At 44.4% G+C, this 21,400-nt stretch overlaps 1 protein-coding gene across 1 annotated transcript in view; it reads left to right on the forward strand.

The window, feature by feature from the left end:
- ldlrad3 (low density lipoprotein receptor class A domain containing 3) overlaps nt 1–21,400 on the forward strand; it is a 361,175-nt gene that overhangs the window by 209,050 nt on the left and 130,725 nt on the right. The window contains exons 3-4 of the mRNA XM_034176853.1: nt 15,950–16,075; nt 21,140–21,274. Of these exons, the coding sequence (XP_034032744.1) occupies nt 15,950–16,075; nt 21,140–21,274 (261 nt within the window). The remainder of the gene's footprint in view (nt 1–15,949; nt 16,076–21,139; nt 21,275–21,400) is intronic.

Consider the following 21,400-nt stretch of genomic DNA (forward strand, 5'->3'; position numbering starts at 1 on the left):
TCACTGGTTCTGTTCATTATTTTTATGGACAGAATTTCTAGGCACAGCCAGGGTGTAGAGGGGGTCTGGTTTGGGAACCACAGAATCTCGTCTCTGCTGTTTGCGGACGATGTGGTTCTGTTGGCTTCGTCAAATCAGGACCTTCAGCGTGCACTGGGGCGGTTTGCAGCCGAGTGCAAAGCGTCCGGGATGAAAATCAGCACCTCCAAATCCGAGGCCATGGTTCTCGACCGGAAAAAGGTGCTTTGCCCTCTTCAGGTCGGTGGAGTGTCCTTGCCTCAAGTGGAGGAGTTTAAGTATCTCGGGGTCTTGTTCACGAGTGAGGGACGGATGGAGCGTGAGATCGATAGACAGATCAGTGCAGCATCTGCAGTGATGCGGTTGCTGTATCGGACCGTCGTGGTGAAGAGAGAGCTGAGTAGGGGGGCAAAGCTCTCGATTTACCAATCGATCTACGTTCCGATCCTCACCTATGGTCATGAGATTTGGCTCATGACCGAAAGAACGAGATCGCGAGTACAAGCGGCCGAGATGAGTTTCCTCCGCAGGGTGGCTGAGCGCTCCCTTAGAGATAGGGTGAGGAGGTCGGTCACTCGGGAGGAGCTCGGAGTCGAGCCGCTGCTCCTCCACGTCGAAAGGAGTCAGTTGAGGTGGCTCAGGCATCTTTTCCGGATGCCCCCTGGACGCCTCGCTGGAGAGGTGTTCCGGGCACGTCCCACTGGAAGGAGGCCCCGGGGAAGACCCAGGACACGCTGGAGGGACTACATCTCTCGGCTGGCTTGGGAACACCTTGGGGTTCCCCCGGAGGAGCTGGAGGAAGTGTGTGTGGATCGGGAGGTCTGGGCGGCTTTGCTTGAGCTGCTGCCCCCGCGACCCGACTCCGGATAAAGCGGAAGAAAATGGATGGATGGATGGATGGATATAAGAAACAAAGTAAATAAACATAACCATACATAACCAAACAAAATAATAAGTATAAAGAAACACTATACAGTTTATATATAAAAAAGGAAAAAAAACGGGGGAAAACGATGGAAAAAAACGCCCGAAAAAATAAGTTATTTAAAGTTAAGCTTTTGTGGTGTCTGAAAAAAGCTGTAGCTTTATTTGGTAAAAATTAAAAAAGATTGAACCATTTACAAATTAAAGTGTTCACTCAGATCAACTGTGCTAAAAGGCTAAGCTAATGTTAGTGGATCATTAAACCTTCACAGCAGTTCAGGAAACATCACGTTTTATTTTTACATTATTCTCACCTCGATAAAGCTGCAGAACTAAACTCCGTTGGGCAAAGTGGGACTTCGCATACATCCAAAAAGTGGGAGATTTCGGACTGAGTGGGTTTGCTCCATCACCCCGGCTGCCTGCCTCGCTTTGCCCAGGAATGATGCCTGAAGGCCGGCTTCTCCGTGCGGATTGGCTCGCTGTCGCGGTTCGATCGATATCCCACCAAGTCGTCAGTCCTCCCTCGGTCGGCGTCACTCCGAAAAGTAGCTGAAAAAAGCTTCTACCAGCAGGGTGATGGGAGAATCGTACTGCTGTTTTTTAAAGCTTTTTTGTGGTTCATGCAACGCAAATTCAAGAAGGCGATCGCTGAACTTTTTTCAGGTTGTGGAAACAGCCCGAGTGTGACGTAGCAATCCCGCCCCCTTGCCGCTCCCGAAGCGATGTGTCTGACATCATGCGTCTTGGAACACGTTGACAGATTGGCCTGATGAAAGGCCCTTAAATCGTTTCACTCGATTATACGAGTTTGGAGATCGTTTGATACAAATATCGATATCGTGATCAAAATTCGGTTAATTGCACAACCCTAGTCCTGCACCCTGAGAACGTAAAGCCTGGGCCAGTACTTAAGGTTTAATTAGGTCAGCTAGGTAGGGAGGTGCCAGTCCATGAATAATTTTATAGGTTAGTAGCAGAACCTTAAAAATCTGATCTCACTGGGACAGGACGCCAGTGAAGGGATGCCAAAATGGGTGTAATGTGGTCGACCTTTCTGTTATGTTATGTTATGTTAAACTCCACTTAGAGCTACCAGTCTGCCTTTCATCTCGTGCTAACAGCAACTGGTCTTATTCATCACTGCTTGCTACGCGATTACCAGCAGTGCAGAGTTGCATGTTTTAAAAGCATATTTATGCTCTGCTCAACTTTATGTACCAAGTCTGCTTCTCATGGATGGTACAATATATGCTTCTTACCAGCCAATTAGGTGGCAATTTTCACATGAATACCCGGTTTTCCCTCATCATTGGGCCTATGTTTTCATCTTGTTAATAGGGACTCTACAGGCCTGTAGCCAAAAAGGGGAAGGTTGGAAGTCCCCCACTTTGGTGAAGATCCATTTTAGAAGACATGTTTTAAAGACATTTTTGAAAGAAAAAAAGAATATTGTTCTTATTTTATATACAACCCCAATTCCAATGAAGTTGGGACGTTGTGTAAAATGTAAGTAAAAACAGAATAACCTATATAACCTATATTCAATTGAATAGACCACAAAGACAAGATATTTAATGTTCAAACTGATAAACTTTATTGTTTTTGTGCAAATATTTGCTCATTTTGAAATGGATGCCTGCAACATGTTTCAAAAAAGCTCTGACAGTGGTATGTTTACCACTGTGTTACATCACCATTTGGGAACTGAGGACACTAATTGTTGAAGCTTTGTAGGTGGAATTCTTTCCCATTCTTGCTTGATGTACGACTTCAGTTGTTCAACAGTCCGGGGTCTCCGTTGTCGTATTTTGCACTTCATAATGCGCCACATTTTCAATGGGCGACAGGTGTGGACTGCAGGCAGGCCAGTCTAGTACCCGCACTCTTTTACTATGAAGCAACGCTGTTGTATCACATGCAGAATGTGGCTTGGCATTGTTTCGCTGAAATAAGCAGGGACGTCCCTGAAAAAGACATTGCTTGGATGGCAGCATGTGTTGCTCCAAAACCTGGATGTACCTTTCAGCATTGATGATGCCATCACAGATGTGTAAGCTGCCCATGCCATGGGCACTAACACACCCCCATACCATCACAGATGCTGGCTTTTGAATTTTGCTCTGGTAACAATCTGGATGGTCTTTTTCCTCTTTTGTCCATAGGACACAACGTCCAGGATTTCCAAAAACAATTTGAAATGTGGACTCATCAGACCACAGCACACTTTTCCACTTTGTATCTGCCCATTTCAAATGAGCTCGGTCCCAGAGAAGGCGGTGGTGTTTCTGGATGTTGTTGATGTATGGCTTTCGCTTTGCATGGTAGAGTTTTAACTTGCACTTGTAGATGTAGCGACAAACTGTGTTAACTGACAATGGTTTTGTGAAGTGTTCCTGAGCCCACGCAGTAATATCCTTTACACAATGATGTCAGTTTTTATCGTAGTACCGCCTGAGGAATCGAAGGTCACGGGCATTCAGTGTTGGTTTTCGGCCTTGCCACTTATGTGTAGAAAATTCTCCAGATTCTCTGAATCTTCTGATTATATTATGGACTGTAGATGATGGAATCCCTAAATTCCTTGCAATTGAACGTTGAGAAACAATGTTCTTAAACTGTTGGGCTATTTTTTCATGCAGTTGTTCACAATGTGGTGATATTCACCCCATCTTTGCTTGTGAACGGCTGAGTCTTTTGGGGATGCTGCTTTTGTACCCAATCATGACACTCATCTGTTTCCAATTAGGTGTTCTTTGAGCATTCATCAACTTTCCCGGTCTTTGGTTGCCCCTTCCCAACTTTTTTGAAACGTGTTGCAGCCATCCATTTCCAAATGAGCAAATATTTGCACAAAAACAATAAAGTTTATCAGTTTAAACATTAAATATCTTGTCTTTGTGGTGCATTCAATTGAATATAGGTTGAAGAGGATTTGCAAATCATATTCTGTTCATATTTACATTTTACACAATGTCCAAACTTCACTGGAATTGGGGTTGTATGTTTTATATATATATATATATATATATATATATATATATATATATATATATATATATATATTAGGGCTGCAGCTATCGATTATTTTAGTAATCGGGTATTCTATCAGTTATTCTTGCGATTAATCGAGTAATCGGATAAAAAGTACTTCTCCATTTTTAAACAACAACACTGTGCCAAAGTGTTGGCATTTTGCTGGAATGGCGATGGGATGTGGCTTTCTGTTTTGTTTTCTCCAACTTGTAAAATGTAACCATTTTTAAGTTTTTTTTTTTTTTTTTTTTTTAAAGGTTGATGGACTGGGTCCCTGTGTGATTTTTTTTTTTTTTAATCCCTCTTTCTCTGCAATTCAACAGTTGCATTTCAACTGGAGGTTGAACATGCAGCCTTGCAGTTAAGTTTTTTTGTTATAATTTTATTTAAGTTACCGTGTTTGTGAAGTGTTGTGTGTTTCCCAAAAAAGCAAACATTTAAAAGTCAAACACCAGTGTGAGTCTGAGGGAAACACAAGAAAGAGTGGACTTGTGCTGTTTGTCAATGTAGCCGGGGACGAAGCTGTGACTCGCCCGGTCTGACAGACCCTCACACTGGGCAGAGAGAGACAGCAGCCGGCCACCGGGTCAATAGTCCCTCCCCACGTAGAGCAGACCGTGTGTTTTTTAAAAAATAGACAAGCACACTGCTTCGCTTTAAATGCACAGTAAGTCTATTTCAGATGATCAGTGTGGACCATCTTTCTCTTAAAAGGTTTTATTTTACTCTGTGTCACATTGGAAACCTGTAGCTATCGTTGCTAATTCGATTAGCTGTTATGCTTCCGGCCTTCTTCTGTTTTTTTTTTTTTTTTTTTCTGCGGACGTTGTAGGGCCACACACAGGCTTGGAGTATGTACTACAACGTTAAACGAAGCTTCGAGGCACAGAATTTGCCTCGAGCATTTTTTGTAATCGAATTATTCGAGTTACTCGAGTAATCGCTTCACCCCTAATATATATCAGCTAAAACAGTCATCACTCTTTCTTCAGTGTCATTCAAACAATATTTCTCTGTTTTAGCTTTCTTTTGCAGTGCTGCACAAAGTGGAGTTGAGCCATATCAAAAAAATATTAATTTGTTTTGCATTCAAAGTAAGCAGAGCCAGTATGGATCTGCATGTTAATTTGGCACGTTTTACACTGGATGGCCTTTATTTATTTTGTACAAAATAAGTAAATAAATGAATCTTCTTTGTCTTTCGGCTGTTCCCGTTAGGGGTCGCCACAGTAGATCAATCATTTCCATCTCACCCTGTCCTCTGTATCTTCCTCTGTCGCACCAACCACCTGCATGTCCTCCTCTCTGATCCTCTTTGGCCTCCCTGTTCTCCTCCTGCCTGGTGGCTCCATCCTCAGCATCCTTCTCCCTATATACCCTGGGTCCCTCCTCTGCACATGTCCAAACCATCTCAATCGTGCCTCTCTGACTTTGTCTCCAAACCGTCCCACCTGAGCTGTCCCTCTGATATGTTCATTCCTAATCTTGTCCATTCTTGTTACTCCCAAAGAGAATCTCAACATCTTCAGCTCTGCCACCTCCAGCTCTGCCTCCTGTCGTTTTGTTAGTGCCATCGTCTCTAAGCCGTACAACATAGCTGGTCTTACTACTATCTTGTAAACTTTCCCCTTCACTCTTGCTGATATTCTTCGGTTGCAAATCACTCCTGCCACCTTTCTCCACCCACTCCACCCTGCCTGCACTCTCTTCTTCACCTCTTTACCACACTCTCCATTACTTTGAACAGTTGACCCCAAATATTTAAACTCATCTACTTTCACCACTTCTACTCCTTGTAACTGCACTATTCCACTGGGCTCCCTCTCATTCACACACATGTACTCAGTCTTGCTTCTACTGACTTTCATTCTGACAGGTCTGAAGGGTGGAATAGGCTGGACGCAAATGCAGGACTCTGACAACAAGCTCTGTAAGACACAGCAGTTTACTGAAACAGTAAACGAGGTTCGGTACACTGAAAGGCAGTCCAACAAGAGTGATACAAATAGAAACATCAGGCAGTAGGCGTGGTCGAGGATACAGGCAGGTAGTCGTAACACACGTGAAGCAGGCAGGACAAGAATACAATACAGAGCTGGAGAGTAGGCACAAGGTGCAACAATCTGGCGAAGAAATGAGGCAAACAAAGGAGCTTATGTACACCCAGGTGATGAGGTACAGATTGAGAGCAGGTGTGTGTGGAACGCCCCAGAAAGAAGGAGTGGCCAGGAGAAGGACACACCCACAACCAGAAAACACAGACAGACAACAGAGAAAGCGACAGATAGATCCAGACAGGAAAAACCCCCCAGCAAAAACCAGCAAACAGGACCCAAAGCCTGACAGTACCCCCCCTCAAGGGCCGACCCCAGACGGCTCAGGAGCCGCAGGATAAGCCGCATGAAAGGCACGAATAAGACCGGGGTCCAACACAAAACGGGAGGGAACCCAGGACCGCTCCTCGGGACCGTAACCCTCCCAGTCCACCAAATACTGGAGACCGCGACCCCGGTGGCGCGAAGCAAGCAACCGGCGAACTGTAAAAACCGGACCCCCGTCCACCCACTGGGTGGAAGGAGGGGGAACGGCCGGAGGGCACAGCGGACTGGACCGATAAGGCTTAACCTGGCTAACATGAAACGTGGGGTGGACGATCAAACTGAGGGCAGACGGAACCGGAGATTGCAGATCAGCGGGGGTAAACAAAGAAGGTTGATGACTGAAAACCACGTGAAAAGGCGAATACCCAGAAGAAACTGATGGTAAACTGTTATGTGCTAATTCAATCCATGACAATTGTAAGGACCAAGTGGATGGATGTTGTGAGCACAAAATACGCAAACCTTTCTCCAATTCCTGATTACACCGTTCTGACTGACCGTTTGCCTGTGGATGGTACCCGGAAGTGAGACTGGAGGTGGCCCCTAGGAGATGGCAGAATTCCCTCCAAAATCCCGAGATGAACTGTGGACCCCGGTCGGAGACTATGTCCTGTGGAAACCCATGGAGAAGAAAAACATGTTGGAGCATTAGTTCTGCTAACTCCTTGGCAGAAGGCAATTTCGGCAAAGGCACAAAATGACACATTTTGGAAAAGCTATCAACAACAGTGAGAATTACTGTGTGTCCCCTTGAAGGGGGTAGTCCAGTAACAAAGTCCAGGGAGATATGAGTCCAGGGCTGTCTAGGAATTGACAGAGGCAGTAATGACCCAGAAGGAGGACGAGTGGAGGACTTGTGCATGGCACAAGCCTGACAGGCATTAACAAATTCAGTAACATCCCTACTCATACAAGGCCACCAGAACCGCTGTTGGAGAATAAACATAGTCTTTTTAATACCTGGATGGCAGGAAAAGCGACTGCTATGGCCCCACTCGATAACTGCCCCCCTAAGAGGAACCGGAACAAACAATCGATCGGCTGGACATTCGGTAGGTATGGTTTCATTCTCAAGTGAGGCCTTTATGTGTGATTCAATGTCCCAAGTGATCACAGAAACAAAGCATGTGGATGGCAAAATATTACCGGGGTCTGTTGGAGCATTGGGGTCATCAAACTGTCTGGACAAGGCGTCAGGTTTACCATTCTTTGACCCGGGCCGATAAGTGATCACGAAGTTGAATCGGCTGAAAAATATTGCCCAGCGAGCCTGGCGAGCGTTTAGTCGCTTTGCGGAACGTAAATAAGCCAAATTCTTATGATCAGTGTAGACTAAGAATGGTATCTGTGCCCCCTCAAGCCAGTGTCGCCACTCCTCCAAGGCCACCTTGACCGCAAGCAGCTCCCGATCCCCGATGCAATAATTACATTCTGCGGCAGACAACTTACGGGAAAGAAAGGCACATGGATGTAATCGTTTGTCTGTGGGACACATCTGAGACAGAATTGCTCCCAGTCCTACATCGGATGCATCAACCTCAACAACGAACTGCTGTGCGGGGTCAGGAAGGAGTAGCACTGGGGCGGTAGTGAACCGTTGCTTTAGGATCTTAAAGGCCTCGTCACATTCCGGTGTCCACTTGAACACACGTAGCGATGACGTTACATTATGAAGTGGCGCAGCGACCGATCTGAAATTTCGGATGAACTTGCGATAGAAATTTGCAAATCCCAAAAACCTCTGAACGTCTTTACGGCAACTGGGCACCGCCCAATCACGTACTGCAGCCACCTTTTCAGGATCCATCTGAATCTTGCCCTCCGAAATAACAAAACCCAGAAAGGATACAGTAGGCTTATGGAATTCACATTTCTCCGCTTTGACATACAATCCGTTCCTTAAAAGGGTTTGTAACACGGTCCGTACATGCCGGGTGTGCGTTTCTAGGTCAGGGGAGAAAATCAGTATATCATCCAGATATACGAACACGAACTTATTCAAGAACTCCCGTAGTACATCGTTAACTAGGTTCTGGAAGACAGCCGGTGTGTTAGTGAGCCCAAATGGCATCACCAAGTACTCGTCGTGACCGGAGGGGGTGTTAAACGCCGTCTTCCATTCGTCCCCCTCTCTAATCCTGACCAAATGATAAGCATTACGGAGATCTAATTTGGTGAATACTTCAGCCCCCTCCAGTGATTCAAAAGCGGACGACATCAATGGTAAGGGATAACGGTTCTTCACAGTTATGTCGTTTAACCCTCGATAATCTATGCAAGGCCGACGCGTCTTATCCTTTTTCTCCACAAAGAAAAATCCTGCCCCTGCAGGGGACGATGAGGGCGTATTAATCCTGCGTCCAACGATTCCTGTATGTATGCCTGCATGGCGGTACGTTCAGGGGTGGACATCGAGTATAATTTCCCTCGGGGAGGACTGGCCCCAGGCAACAATTCAATGGCGCAATCGTACATACGATGAGGTGGGAGTGATTTAGCGTTAGATTTACTAAACACTGTTGCAAGGTCATGAAAACAAGGCGGGACCCCGGCCAGGTCCGTCTGAACGAGCGTAGGCATTAGCTTATGGCTGATTAAACATTTTCCGGGGCACGAAGGCCCCCATCCAGTTATCGTACCCTTAGCCCAATCGAAATTGGGACTGTGCCGTTGCAGCCAGGGATGCCCCAGAATGATGGAGTGAGTCATTTTATCCAGCACTAAAAAACTGATTGTTTCCACATGGTTCTCATTTATAATTAGTCGGACGGACTGAGTGCGATGAGTGATTCTCCCAAGCTCATGTCCGTCCACCGCCCTGACTGCCAGAGGTCGTGAGATGGAAAACAATTTAAGGTGCAAGGACTTGGCGAGGGAGAGTAATATTAAATTGGCATCAGACCCAGAATCTACGAGGGCATGCACCATTTCTGAATTGTGATCAGATTGCAATTGAGCAGGAATATTGTTCTGCGAATTAGAAGAAAAAATAGAGCTGTGACTCACCCGTACTAAGGCCTGAGGTCTTGCAGAAGCACCCCTGACTGGACAGCAAGCATTCAAATGACCTGATTTACCGCAATAGAAACACAGTCCCTCGTCACGTCTCCGCTGTCGTCCTCCTGCGACAGATGCATGCGGCCGTGCTGCGTCGGCTCGTTAGTCCCAGGCCGTTTGACGTTGGAGTGAAGAGCCGTGGTGGGATTCGGGTGCGAGGCGAAGGCGCGCCGGGGCAGACGAGGCAGCTCGCGGCGAGATCATTCCGCCAAACGTCGGTCGATCCGGATTGCCAGTGCGATCAACTCGTCCAACTCCTCGGGTAATTCGGCGGCGATCAGCTTATCACGAATCTCGGCGGACAGTCCCTGGAAGAACACATCCTGAAGTGCAGCTGGATTCCACTCGCTCTTGGTGGCCAGGATGCGGAAGTCCACAGCGTAATCCGCCACTCGGAGAGTGCCCTGCTTGAGCCTCAGTAGGGAGCGCGCCGCCTCGCGTCCCGACGGTGTGTGCTGGAATATCTGCTCAAGCGCCACGATGAAAGCTTGAAGGGAGGAGCAAGATGGCGACTGACGGCTCCACTCCGCAGTAGCCCACGCCGCAGCCCGGCCCGACAAATGGGAGATCAAGTATGCTATCTTCGTCCGATCGGACGGGAACATACAGGGCATCAGTTCAAAATGCAACTCACATTGCGTGATAAAGGGCATGACGTCACCAGTTTCCCCGGAGAATCGTTCAGGGCGGGAAAGATGAGTACAGATGGCTGCTTCCGGTGCAATGGTCGTCATGGCGGCGGGCGGAAGTGGCACCGGGGAGCAGGTGTTGCTTCTTGCTGGGTCCGGGCTGGCCTGAATAGGAAGTTTTGACAGGAGCTGTTCCAACTGGGAGCTCACGGACGTCATGAAAGCATCCTGTCACTGAGCTAACTCACCAAGACAGGTGCTAAGAGCGGTGAGCTGATCCTCTTGCTGGGCAAGTTGCTTACTGTGGTGACGTACTGCAAACTGGAAAGTCGTAGAGTCCGCTGCGTCCATTAAGGCCAGATTGTTCTGACAGGTCTGAAGGGCGGAATAGGCTGGACGCAAATGCAGGACTCTGACAACAAGCTCTGTAAGACACAGCAGTTTACTGAAACAGTAAACGAGGTTCGGTACACAGAAAGGCAGTCCAACAAGAGTGATACAAACAGAAACATCAGGCAGTAGGCGTGGTCGAGGATACAGGCAGGTAGTCGTAACACACGTGAAGCAGGCAGGACAAGAATACAATACAGAGCTGGAGAGTAGGCACAAGGCGCAACAATCTGGCGAAGAAATGAGGCAAATAAAGGAGCTTATGTACACCCAGGTGATGAGGTACAGATTGAGAGCAGGTGTGTGTGGAACGCCCCAGAAAGAAGGAGTGGCCAGGGAGAAGGACACACCCACAACCAGAAAACACAGACAGACAACAGAGAAAGCGACAGATAGACCCAGACAGGAAAAAAACCCCAGCAAGAGACAAAACAATATAAGCAAACCAAAACCAGCAAACAGTACCCAAAGCCTGACACATTCCCCTTCTCTCCAAAGCATATCTCCACCTCTCCAGACTAGACTCAACTTGCTCTCTACTCTCACTACAGATCACATTGTCATTTGCAAACATCATAGTCCATGGGACTCCTGTCTGATCTCATCCGTCAACCTGTCCATAACCACTGCAAACAAGAAAGGACTCAGAGCTGATCCTTGGTGTAATCCCACCTCCACCTTGAATGAGTCTGTCGTTCCGACTGCGCATCTCACCGCTGTCACACTATTCTTGTACATGTCGTGCACTACCCTAACATACTTCTCTGCCACTCCAGACTTCCTCATACAATACCACAGCTCTTCTCTTGGCACCCTGTCATAAGCTTTTTCTGTCCACAAACACACAATATAACTCTTTCTGGCCTTCTCTGTACTTCTCCAACAGTATTCTCAGAGCAAACATTGCATCTGTAGTGCTCTTTCTCGGCATGAAACCATATTGCTGCTCACAGATCTTCACCTGTTTTCTAAGCCTAGCTTCTACTACTCTTTCCCATAACTTCATGCTGTGGCTGATCAACTTTATGCCTCTATAGTTATTGCAGCTCTGCACATCACCCTTGTTCTTGAAAATAGGAACCAGGACACTCTGTCTCCACTCCTCAGGCATCCTCTCACTTTCCAAGATTTTATTAAACAATCTGGTTAGAAACTCTACTGCCATCTCTCCTAGACATTTCCATGCCTCCACTGGAATGTCATCTGGACCAACTGCCTTTCCACTCTTCATCCTCTTCATAGCAGCCCTCACTTCTTCCTTACTAATCTCTTGTACTTCCTGATTTACTCTCACCACATCATCCAGCCTTTTCTCTCAGTCATTTTCTTTATTCATCAGCTCTTCAAAATATTCCCTCCACCATCTCAGCACACACTCCTCACTTGTCAGCACATTACCATGTGCATCTTTTACCACCCTAACCTGTTGCACATCCTTTCCAGCTCTGTCTTTTTGTCTGGCCAGTCGGTACAAGTCCTTTTCTCCTTCCTTACTATTCAACTTCTTGTACAGCTCGCAATATGCCTTTTCCTTCGCTTTTGCCACTTCTCTTTTCGCCTTACACCGCATCTTCTTGTACTCCCGTCTACTTTCTTCATCTCTACGACTATCCCAAAACTTTTTCGCCAACCTCTTTCTCCTTATGCTTTCCTGGACCTCGTCATTCCACCACCAAGTCTCCTTGTCTTCCTTCCACTGTCCAGATGTCATACCCAGTACTGTCCTAGCTGTCTCCCTCACCACATCTGCAGTACTTTTCCAGTTGTCCAAAATCGCTTCCCCTCCAACCAGTGCTTCTCTCACCTGCTTGTTAAATTTCACACAACAGTCTTCCTCCTTCAGCTTCCACCATCTGATCCTTTGTTGAGCTCTCACTCTCTTCTTCTTCTTTACCTCTAAATTCATCCTACAAACAACCATCCTATGCTGTCTAACGACACTCTCTCCTGCCACCACCTTACAGTCTCTGATTTCTTTTAGCTTGCACCTCCTATAAAGAATGTAGTCCACCTGTGTGCACCTTCCTCCACTCTTATATGTTACCCTGTGCTCCTCCCTTTTCTTAAAGTAGGTATTCACCACAGCCGTTTCCATCCTTTTTGAAAAATCAACTACCATCTGTCCTTCCCCATTCCTATCCTTGATACCATATCTACCCATTACTTCCTCATCTTGAAGTCCGCTCCTGTCACCACTCTTTCATGCTTGGGCACACTCTCCACCACATCATCTAACACACTCCAGAAATCTTCTTTCTCCTTCATCTCACAACCTATCTGTGGGACATATGCACTGATGATATTCATCATCACCCCTTCAATTTCCAACTTCACACTCATCACCCTGTCAGACACTCGCTTAACCTCCAACACACTTTTAACATACTCTTCCTTTAAAATGACCCCAACACCATTTCTCTTCCTGTCCTCACCATGGTACAACAACTTGTACCCATCGCCAATGCTCCTGCTCTTACTTCCCTTCCATTTGGTCTCATGCACACACAATATGTCTACCTTTCTCCTCTCCATCATATCAGCCAGCTCTCTCCCTTTACCAGTCATACTACCAACATTCAAAGTCCCTACTCTCATTTCCACCCTTCTAGTTTTCTTCTTCTCCCACTGTTTGTGGAAACATTCTCCTCCTCTTCTTCGTCGTCTTCGCCCAGCAGTAGCCCAATTTCCACCAGCACCCTGTTGGGCAACAGCACTGGTGGCGGACATTGTTAACCCGGGCCGCAACCGATCCGGTATGGAAATTTGATTCTTAGTCTGCATAGTTGGGTTGGCTTGTTTTATGCCGAATGCCCTTCCTGACGCAACCCTCCTCATTTATCCGGGCTTGGGACCGGTACTCAGAATGTACTGGCTGCACACCACATGTGGCTGAGTTAAGTAAATAAATGAATAATTATTAATAATAACAAATAAATAAATAAAAATGTTCAGGAGCAGCTAAGATTGAAGGTAAGGTTTGTTTGTTTGTTTTTATGTATTGAGTTGTTAGCAGGGTGGTGGCCAAGTGGTAAGTGCACTTGGTTTCAGTGTGTTAGATTCCCGGTGTCATTGACCAAATGGTCCCCCTAAAAATCTGTCCCCCCTGATGACACGGTGATGACGTGGTTCACGGATTAACAACTCGTTTCTGGTTCAAACTGCACTCCAGTCATCATCTGTCTTAACGACAGATATCTGAAGCTTTTGTACAACAGTCATTTCCACATAATTTCAGTATTATGTCATCATAAAAGGCGCCGGAAGAGATTAGAGCACCGCGGCTAAACGAGCTGCTAGCTCATGCTTTCACTGCACGTCTGTCATTTCAAAGCATCACTGAATTATGCCGGGTTCCCGCTTAAAGCGGCCTCGTTTCTGCTTAAAACTGACTTTAGAATGATTTAAGAGGTTTTATCTTCGTCATCTGATGGTTAATAATCCCATTAATCCATTTGCTTGCTATGGGAGAAGAGACCCCGTCTCAGACGTGCTGTTGTGGTCCGAAATGACGGTTGTGCAGATGCAAAAAGCGGACCGATTTTTAGGGGTGGACTGTTTGGTCTGCGACACCAGTTCAAATCCCACCCCTGCCACATTTCTCCACGTAATGTGGAGTTGCGTCATGAAGGGCATCCAGTGTAAAACTTGTGCCAATTTAACATGCAGATCCACCTTGAATCTGATGTGGCCATGCTGAGTGCAAACAAGGGAGCAACCGAAGGGACTTACTTACTTTTATGTATTGAGTTGTTCAGTTGCCGAGCATATACATTGGAATAGCTTCAGTGTTCTTGCAGTGTCCTCTCTTAGAATATAAAAAAACTTGATCAGGACATCCTTTGTTTTCCAATGCACTGCAGTGTACTTATCGGTAATAATCAGTAAGTATCTGAGCCAAGGCTAATGTAAAGCAGTAGATGTCTGGTGAATGGTGCTGTTGTATTTCACACAGCTGTTACTTGATATTAAAGCCTATATATGCTGCATTGGCTCCACTGCAATGTCTCCTTTTTTGTTGTTTTCACACTTTATTTATGCACTGCATTCTTAATGCTCCAGCGAGATCCTTTATTTTATAATGTCTTTGCCTTCATCTACCTGCTGTTTAGTTTTTACTCTGTGTCAGGGAAGATCAATGTACTTGAGTTAAAACAAGGGTATAGTGCTAAAGACAGGACGCAGCGCATCGATGTTCTGCACGCTCGTCACTCACTCTCGGGCCTGTCCTGGGAGATAAGAGCCGTGGCCTGCTTAGGCTGATCAATGACAGAATCCATACAACCACTCTCCTGCACAATTTGCTCTCTTTGTCTTTGTCATTGACATATTTTGTTTACTGGTCATGACTTTGCTGTTAGGTACTTACCCTTCAAATGTCATACTTCAGAGAACGTGAGGGTAATTGCTACAGATTATAATATAGTCATTCATTTATCTGTAACGTGTCTGGTTATGTCAGCTTTAAAAGTTGGGTGGCATTCATTTTTTCACAGAACTGGCGAGATTTATTTGTGTGGAAATACAGTTAATGAAACTCACCTGTATTCCTGTGGTATATTACAAAATTACAGCTTATTTTATTGCTGGTAAAGTATTTATTTGGAAGGATTCCACAGTGAATATAGTGTAGAATTTGTGAGATTTTGCAGATGATATGAAAGAGGAAAGTCATGCACAAGGAATGATGTTCATGTTGCATTCAAAGCAAACTGGGAACTCGTCATTTCTTGGTAATAATGAGGAAAAGTATTTTTATTAAACCTAAGTTAAAATGTTATTCTCTACACTAACTCGTTTTTACAAACCAACAAAAAACATTATAATTGTGAGTATTCATATTGTTATCTGACACCGTAGTGGTGTGGGAGTGTTGTCTTGTGTCTAGCATATATCCAACAAAACCTTCATGTGCAATATGTTCAGGTTATCTGGACTTTTTCCCAGTGACATCTCTGTTGACCTGTGTTTCTGTGTCTGTTCCTGTGTTTTTGTTACCATTTTACTCGGGGGGAGGGGGGTGCTTTAGCTCTTACACAATTGCAGGTCTACAGCATTTCTTCAACTGCATGAAGCTAAGACTTGCATATGTGGCATAGCGGTGCCGTCTGACCATTGAACTGCACGGTGTGTCATAGCATCTTGCCACTGCAGTTTTTTTTCTACTTATTTCAGAATTCTAAATTTCTTCTCAACAAAGCAAACCTTAAGCACATTGTTAATATAAGATTGTGAATCCTTTATTTGAATACTAACAAATGAAATTGTAGTGGTGCCACATAAAACCCTTTTTATGCCTTAAATCATAAAATATTCATAGGGATTACATCTAAAAGTAAACTTAGAGAGCTCACCTTTTATTTGGTTGACCTAAATAGTTCACATTTGTTGCTAGTACCTCTGTTTTGTAGTGCTTAAAATAAATGTCCCATTCATGTTAAAACCCATAAACTAATCCATTGTTTTACCTTTTTTTTTTCTTCTATTTCTCCCTTCCTTATTCTTTCCTTTGTGTAGCTAACGTCAAGTCAAAGTGCGCCCCTACATTCTTTGCCTGTGCTAATGGCGTCCACTGCATCATCGGACGCTTCCGCTGTAATGGCTTCAGTGACTGTCCTGACGGGAGTGACGAAGTAAACTGCAGTAAGTCTCACGCAACAAAAAAATCCAGTAACAGCCGTCATGTCATAGTCATCAAAAGTCATTGTCTTGTCACTCAAGTGTATTGTTGTTTCCTAAAAGAAGAAGAAAAAAAAGCAGCTCTTGGTGATGAAACATTTTAATGAATTCAGGAGCAGCAGAACACATCGAACATATAAGGATGTACAATTAAAAATAACAATGGTAATTTATTTTGGTTGTTCCCATTTCTTCATCTCTGCTCTTCTGTTGTCCCTCTACTCTTCTTCATTTGTTCTTTTCTTTGTGTTCCACTGTGAGTAAATTAACAAAAAAGCCTTCAGTGAGGGTTACAGTTAGCTAGTTAGGGTAAACTAGTTGTTTCTATCACAGATATTTATGTTGTTGTTGTTGTTATATTATATTGTGTTATATTATTTATTTATGTATATATATATATATATGTGTGTATATATATATATATATATATATATATACACACTCAACAAAAATATAAACGCAACAATTTTGGTTTTGCTCCCATTTTGTATGAGATGAACTCAAAGATCTACAACTTTTTCCACATACACAATATCACCATTTCCCTCAAATATTGTTCACAAACCAGTCTAAATCTGTGATAGTGAGCACTTCTCCTTTGCTGAGATAATCCATCCCACCTCACAGGTGTGCCATATCAAGATGCTGATTAGACACCATGATTAGTGCACAGGTGTGCCTTAGACTGCCCACAATAAAAGGCCATTCTGAAAGGTGCAGTTTTATCACACAGCACAATGCCACAGATGTCGCAAAATTTGAGGGAGCGTGCAATTGGCATGCTGACAGCAGGAATGTCAACCAGAGCTGTTGCTCGTGTATTGAATGTTCATTTCTCTACCATAAGCCGTCTCCAAAGGCGTTTCAGAGAATTTGGCAGTACATCCAACCAGCCTCACAACCGCAGACCACGTGTAACCACACCAGCCCAGGACCTCCACATCCAGCATGTTCACCTCCAAGATCGTCTGAGACCAGCCACTCGGACAGCTGCTGAAACAATCGGTTTGCATAACCAAAGAATTTCTGCACAAACTGTCAGAAACCATCTTAGGGAAGCTCATCTGCATGCTCATCGTCCTCATCGGGGTCTCGACCTGACTCCAGTTTGTTGTAGTAACCGACTTGAGTGGGCAAATGCTCACATTCGCTGGCGTTTGGCACGTTGGAGAGGTGTTCTCTTCACGGATGAATCCCATTTCACACTGTTCAGGGCAGATGGCAGACAGCGTGTGTGGCGTCGTGTGGGTGAGAGGTTTTCTGATGTCAGTGTTGTGGATCGAGTGGCCCATAGTGGCGGTGGGGTTATGGTATGGGCAGACGTCTGTTATGGACGAAGAACACAGGTGCATTTTATTGATGGCATTTTGAATGCACGGAGATACCGTGACGAGATCCTGACGCCCATTGTTGTGCCATACATCCAAGAACATCACCTCATGTTGCAGCAGGATAATGCACGGCCCCATGTTGCAAGGATCTGTACACAATTCTTGGAAGCTGAAAATGTCCCAGTTCTTGCATGACCGGCATACTCACCGGACATGTCACCCATTGAGCATGTTTGGGATGCTCTGGACCGGCGTATACGACAGCGTGTACCAGTTCCTGCCAATATCCAGCAACTTCGCACAGCCTTTGAAGAGGAGTGGACCAACATTCTACAGGCCACAATTGACAACCTGATCAACTCTATGCGAAGGAGATGTGTTGCACTGCATGAGGCAAATGGTGGTCACACCAGATACTGACTGGTATCCCTCCCCCAATAAAACAAAACTGCACCTTTCAGAGTGGCCTTTTATTGTGGGCAGTCTAAGGCACACCTGTGCACTAATCATGGTGTCTAATCAGCATCTTGATATGGCACACCTGTGAGGTGGGATGGATTATCTCAGCAAAGGAGAAGTGCTCACTATCACAGATTTAGACTGGTTTGTGAACAATATTTGAGGGAAATGGTGATATTGTGTATGTGGAAAAAGTTTTAGATCTTTGAGTTCATCTCATACAAAATGGGAGCAAAACCAAAAGTGTTACGTTTATATTTTTGTTGAGTGTGTATATATATATATATATATATATATATATATATATATATATATATATATATATATATATATATATATGCGCGCATGCATAATGGTTTTATTTTATTGTTTGTGGTTAGTTTTTTATTGAACAGCATCAAGTGACTGTTCTGGAATTAAGTTATTACTTTTACTGAGATGCCTACTTGTTGTAATGCAAACATAAATATATAATTTTACCAATTTTCTCAGTGTTTGCTCGTGAAAAACAAGCAAATTATTTAAACTTGTAAGAAATATGTCAGTGCCGTATTTAATTTTGAAATCAAATTTTAACAGTAAAATTTCTATGAACAACGAGCAGCATGACCAGAGACATGATATGCCACATTTTTTATGTAACATACATTTTTAAATAAAAATGTAAATCATTTTATACTTGAACATGCTGGCTTGAAGCTTCCCTGAGACAGTCATGACAAAATGGTTGACAGTGGAGAGAAAAAAAGGTTAAAACCAAAACAAACCTCATTTCCCATCATGTATTTCCGCTTCTCATGCCAATCACAGTGCATATTCTCAGTCACGTGTCATATGATGACAACTGATTGAAGTTGTATGTGATCTCAAAGGGAGAATGACATGCATGCGGTATTCAGTTTTAATGTGTTATATTATTGGGCAGTGTCATGCAGAAATTTTCATATCCGCAGTGTTGGGAAGGTGTCGTAACACGGACCCACAACAGGGGGCGCTAATGAACGGACAATGGATAAGGGAAGGAGTAACAATTTAATGTTGCACAAGAACACAACGTAAAATAAACAAAGGTACTGCCAATCACACACAAGAGGATTGCGGGCAGGCTCGAAGATAGGAGACCTCAGATGAACGAAGAGCCGGGACCCACACCGCTTCTACCACCAACGGCCTGAAGAACACCGAAGCCGCCAAGCCCCGAGTCCCCAGGTGGTCTCTGTCCTCCGTTGTCGGCCCTGGTACTGCTGGCAGAAAAAACAGAAGGTAGTGAGTGTGAATCCTCACACCCAGCAACCTTGATTACTGATTCTTGTGGAGGGAGAGCCTCCACCTCCAATCATACACACGTGCAGCTCCGAAAATCCAGTCAAGGAATACCACCAGGAAAAAACAGCTGCAAAACAGATCAGATTATTATTCGACGTATAAGTCAGCAGAGAGATTACCTTGTATCGTAAGAGATTTCTCGGCGAGGAGGTGGAGTCGCCGCCCGGCTTTTATGGTGATGGTGATGATGAGATGATGAGTGACAGCTGGTGTTGAGGATGATTGACGGCTGTCACTCCCAGTGGTTCTGGCGCCCTCTTGTGCTTGAAGCCCGCACTCCAAGCAGGGCGCCATCCGGTGGTGGTGAGCCAGCAGTACCTCCTCTTCGGCGGCCCACACAACACGCAGATGTTAATAATGAAATGTTATAGTTTTGTTGAGCCAATACCAGTGCGATTCCAGTATAATCATGCATCTCTGATTAATATAGTAATAGCAAATATAGGAAATGCATCACCCTTTCAGAAGTCTGTATTTTCATTCATCTCTGTTTATTTGTTTCTGTTGACTATCCACTGTGTATTTATTGCCTGAAACGACTGTCAAACAATTGGTAATTTGTAGCCCGTTTTGTACTGAATTGAAAAAGTGGGCTACTCCAAGCCTGACTTAGTCATTATCAGAGATGTAGATTTTTTACACTTGACTTGGTCCTTATATTCCCGGTGGGAAACATGCATCACTCCCCCTTGTCAGAGGCAGTGTTCCTCGCCTCCCATGCTCACAAATCTAATCTAGCCATTTAAATGGAGCTTTGCTACACACTCCCAGCACAGGGAGCGTCATCACAGTGTAATTGTCTGGATTTTTCACACGATAAATCTGCCTTATTTTGCAAAAGCATGAATGCAGCAAAAATAGAATGTCCAAAAAACAAAAGAACGAATAAATAAAACTGTGGTAGATTAGTAAAATCATACTGTCATTTGAGAAATGTGTGTTTCTTCCATGCTTCTCCTAGGTACCTAAGCCAGTTTCAATCAAACATACTGCGTGCATGTAGGTTGACCCCAGAATTGGCCTTAAGGGGTTTGTTTTGGCAAAGGTCAAAGTCAGTTGGTCAATGGTCAAAATAATGTATATATATTCCTGTTGTCTTCGATGTCCACCAAACGTGGTACACATGCAGGTGGGTTCTGAAATTGCCCAGCCAATATCAAATTTACAAAAGGTCAGTCATTGAGATCAAAGTTGATGTTTTTTTCCTTCAGTTTGCATTGAATCTTGCACATACACGCTTCCTCATTCAGTTGAATGGGAAAGTGTGTCCAAGCTTTTGACTGGTAGTGTATATGGGGTGGGTCACGAAATTACCCAGCAAGGTTAAATTAGGCAAATATCAGTCATTGGTGTTAAAGTTATGTCTACCTGTTTGGTAACTTACTCATTCCATGTCCATTTTCTCATGTCTCCCAAACTTTCTGTCATGAAGGTTGACCCCCCCCCCCCCCGAAACTGCAATTACAAAATTTATTTTGACATGGGTCAACGTCATCAAATTGGATTTTCAACCTGATTGCTACCAAATGTGGCACACAGTCATGTAGATTCCAGAATTGCCCTCGCAAGGACGCTGAGGTCAGTCATTTGAAGGTCAAGGCCACTGGGGTCAATTGTCAGATTGTCATCACCATTATTGTCTTCATGCACATGGGTACTATATAAAAATGTTTACATCAAACTAAAGTGTGATTTTTTTATTTTTTATTTTTTTCTTCTATTCAGCTGATCAGATGTGTCCACTTAAATGTTCATCCTGGCATAATTTCCTTATGTCGCTAAATCCCATCAAAAGTGTTATTATTCAACGTTAGTTGCTAACAGAGAGGTTTTGAATGGGAAAACTTTCATTTGTCATTATGCTCATCACTCTTTATGCTAATATTTCTATCTTGCGTTTGCCGCACCACAGCAGGCAACCCTTTGGTGTGTTCGGAGGCTCGCTTCAAGTGTCGAAATGGCCGCTGTGTTGACCGCAGCTTCCTGTGTAACGGTCAGAACAACTGTCAGGACAACAGCGATGAGGAGCTCTGCCTAACCACAGCAGGTATGCTTTTTCCCCACTTTACCATACAAATATGAAAAGACAAATTGTAAAAATACAAACAGTAACAGAAGACAACAGGTGAGCTCAGACAGATAAACTTTAATCATTCCTGGGGGCAAATTGAGC

Source organism: Thalassophryne amazonica, chromosome 8 (assembly GCF_902500255.1).
Source record: "Thalassophryne amazonica chromosome 8, fThaAma1.1, whole genome shotgun sequence".
Lineage (NCBI taxonomy): Eukaryota > Metazoa > Chordata > Actinopteri > Batrachoidiformes > Batrachoididae > Thalassophryne > Thalassophryne amazonica.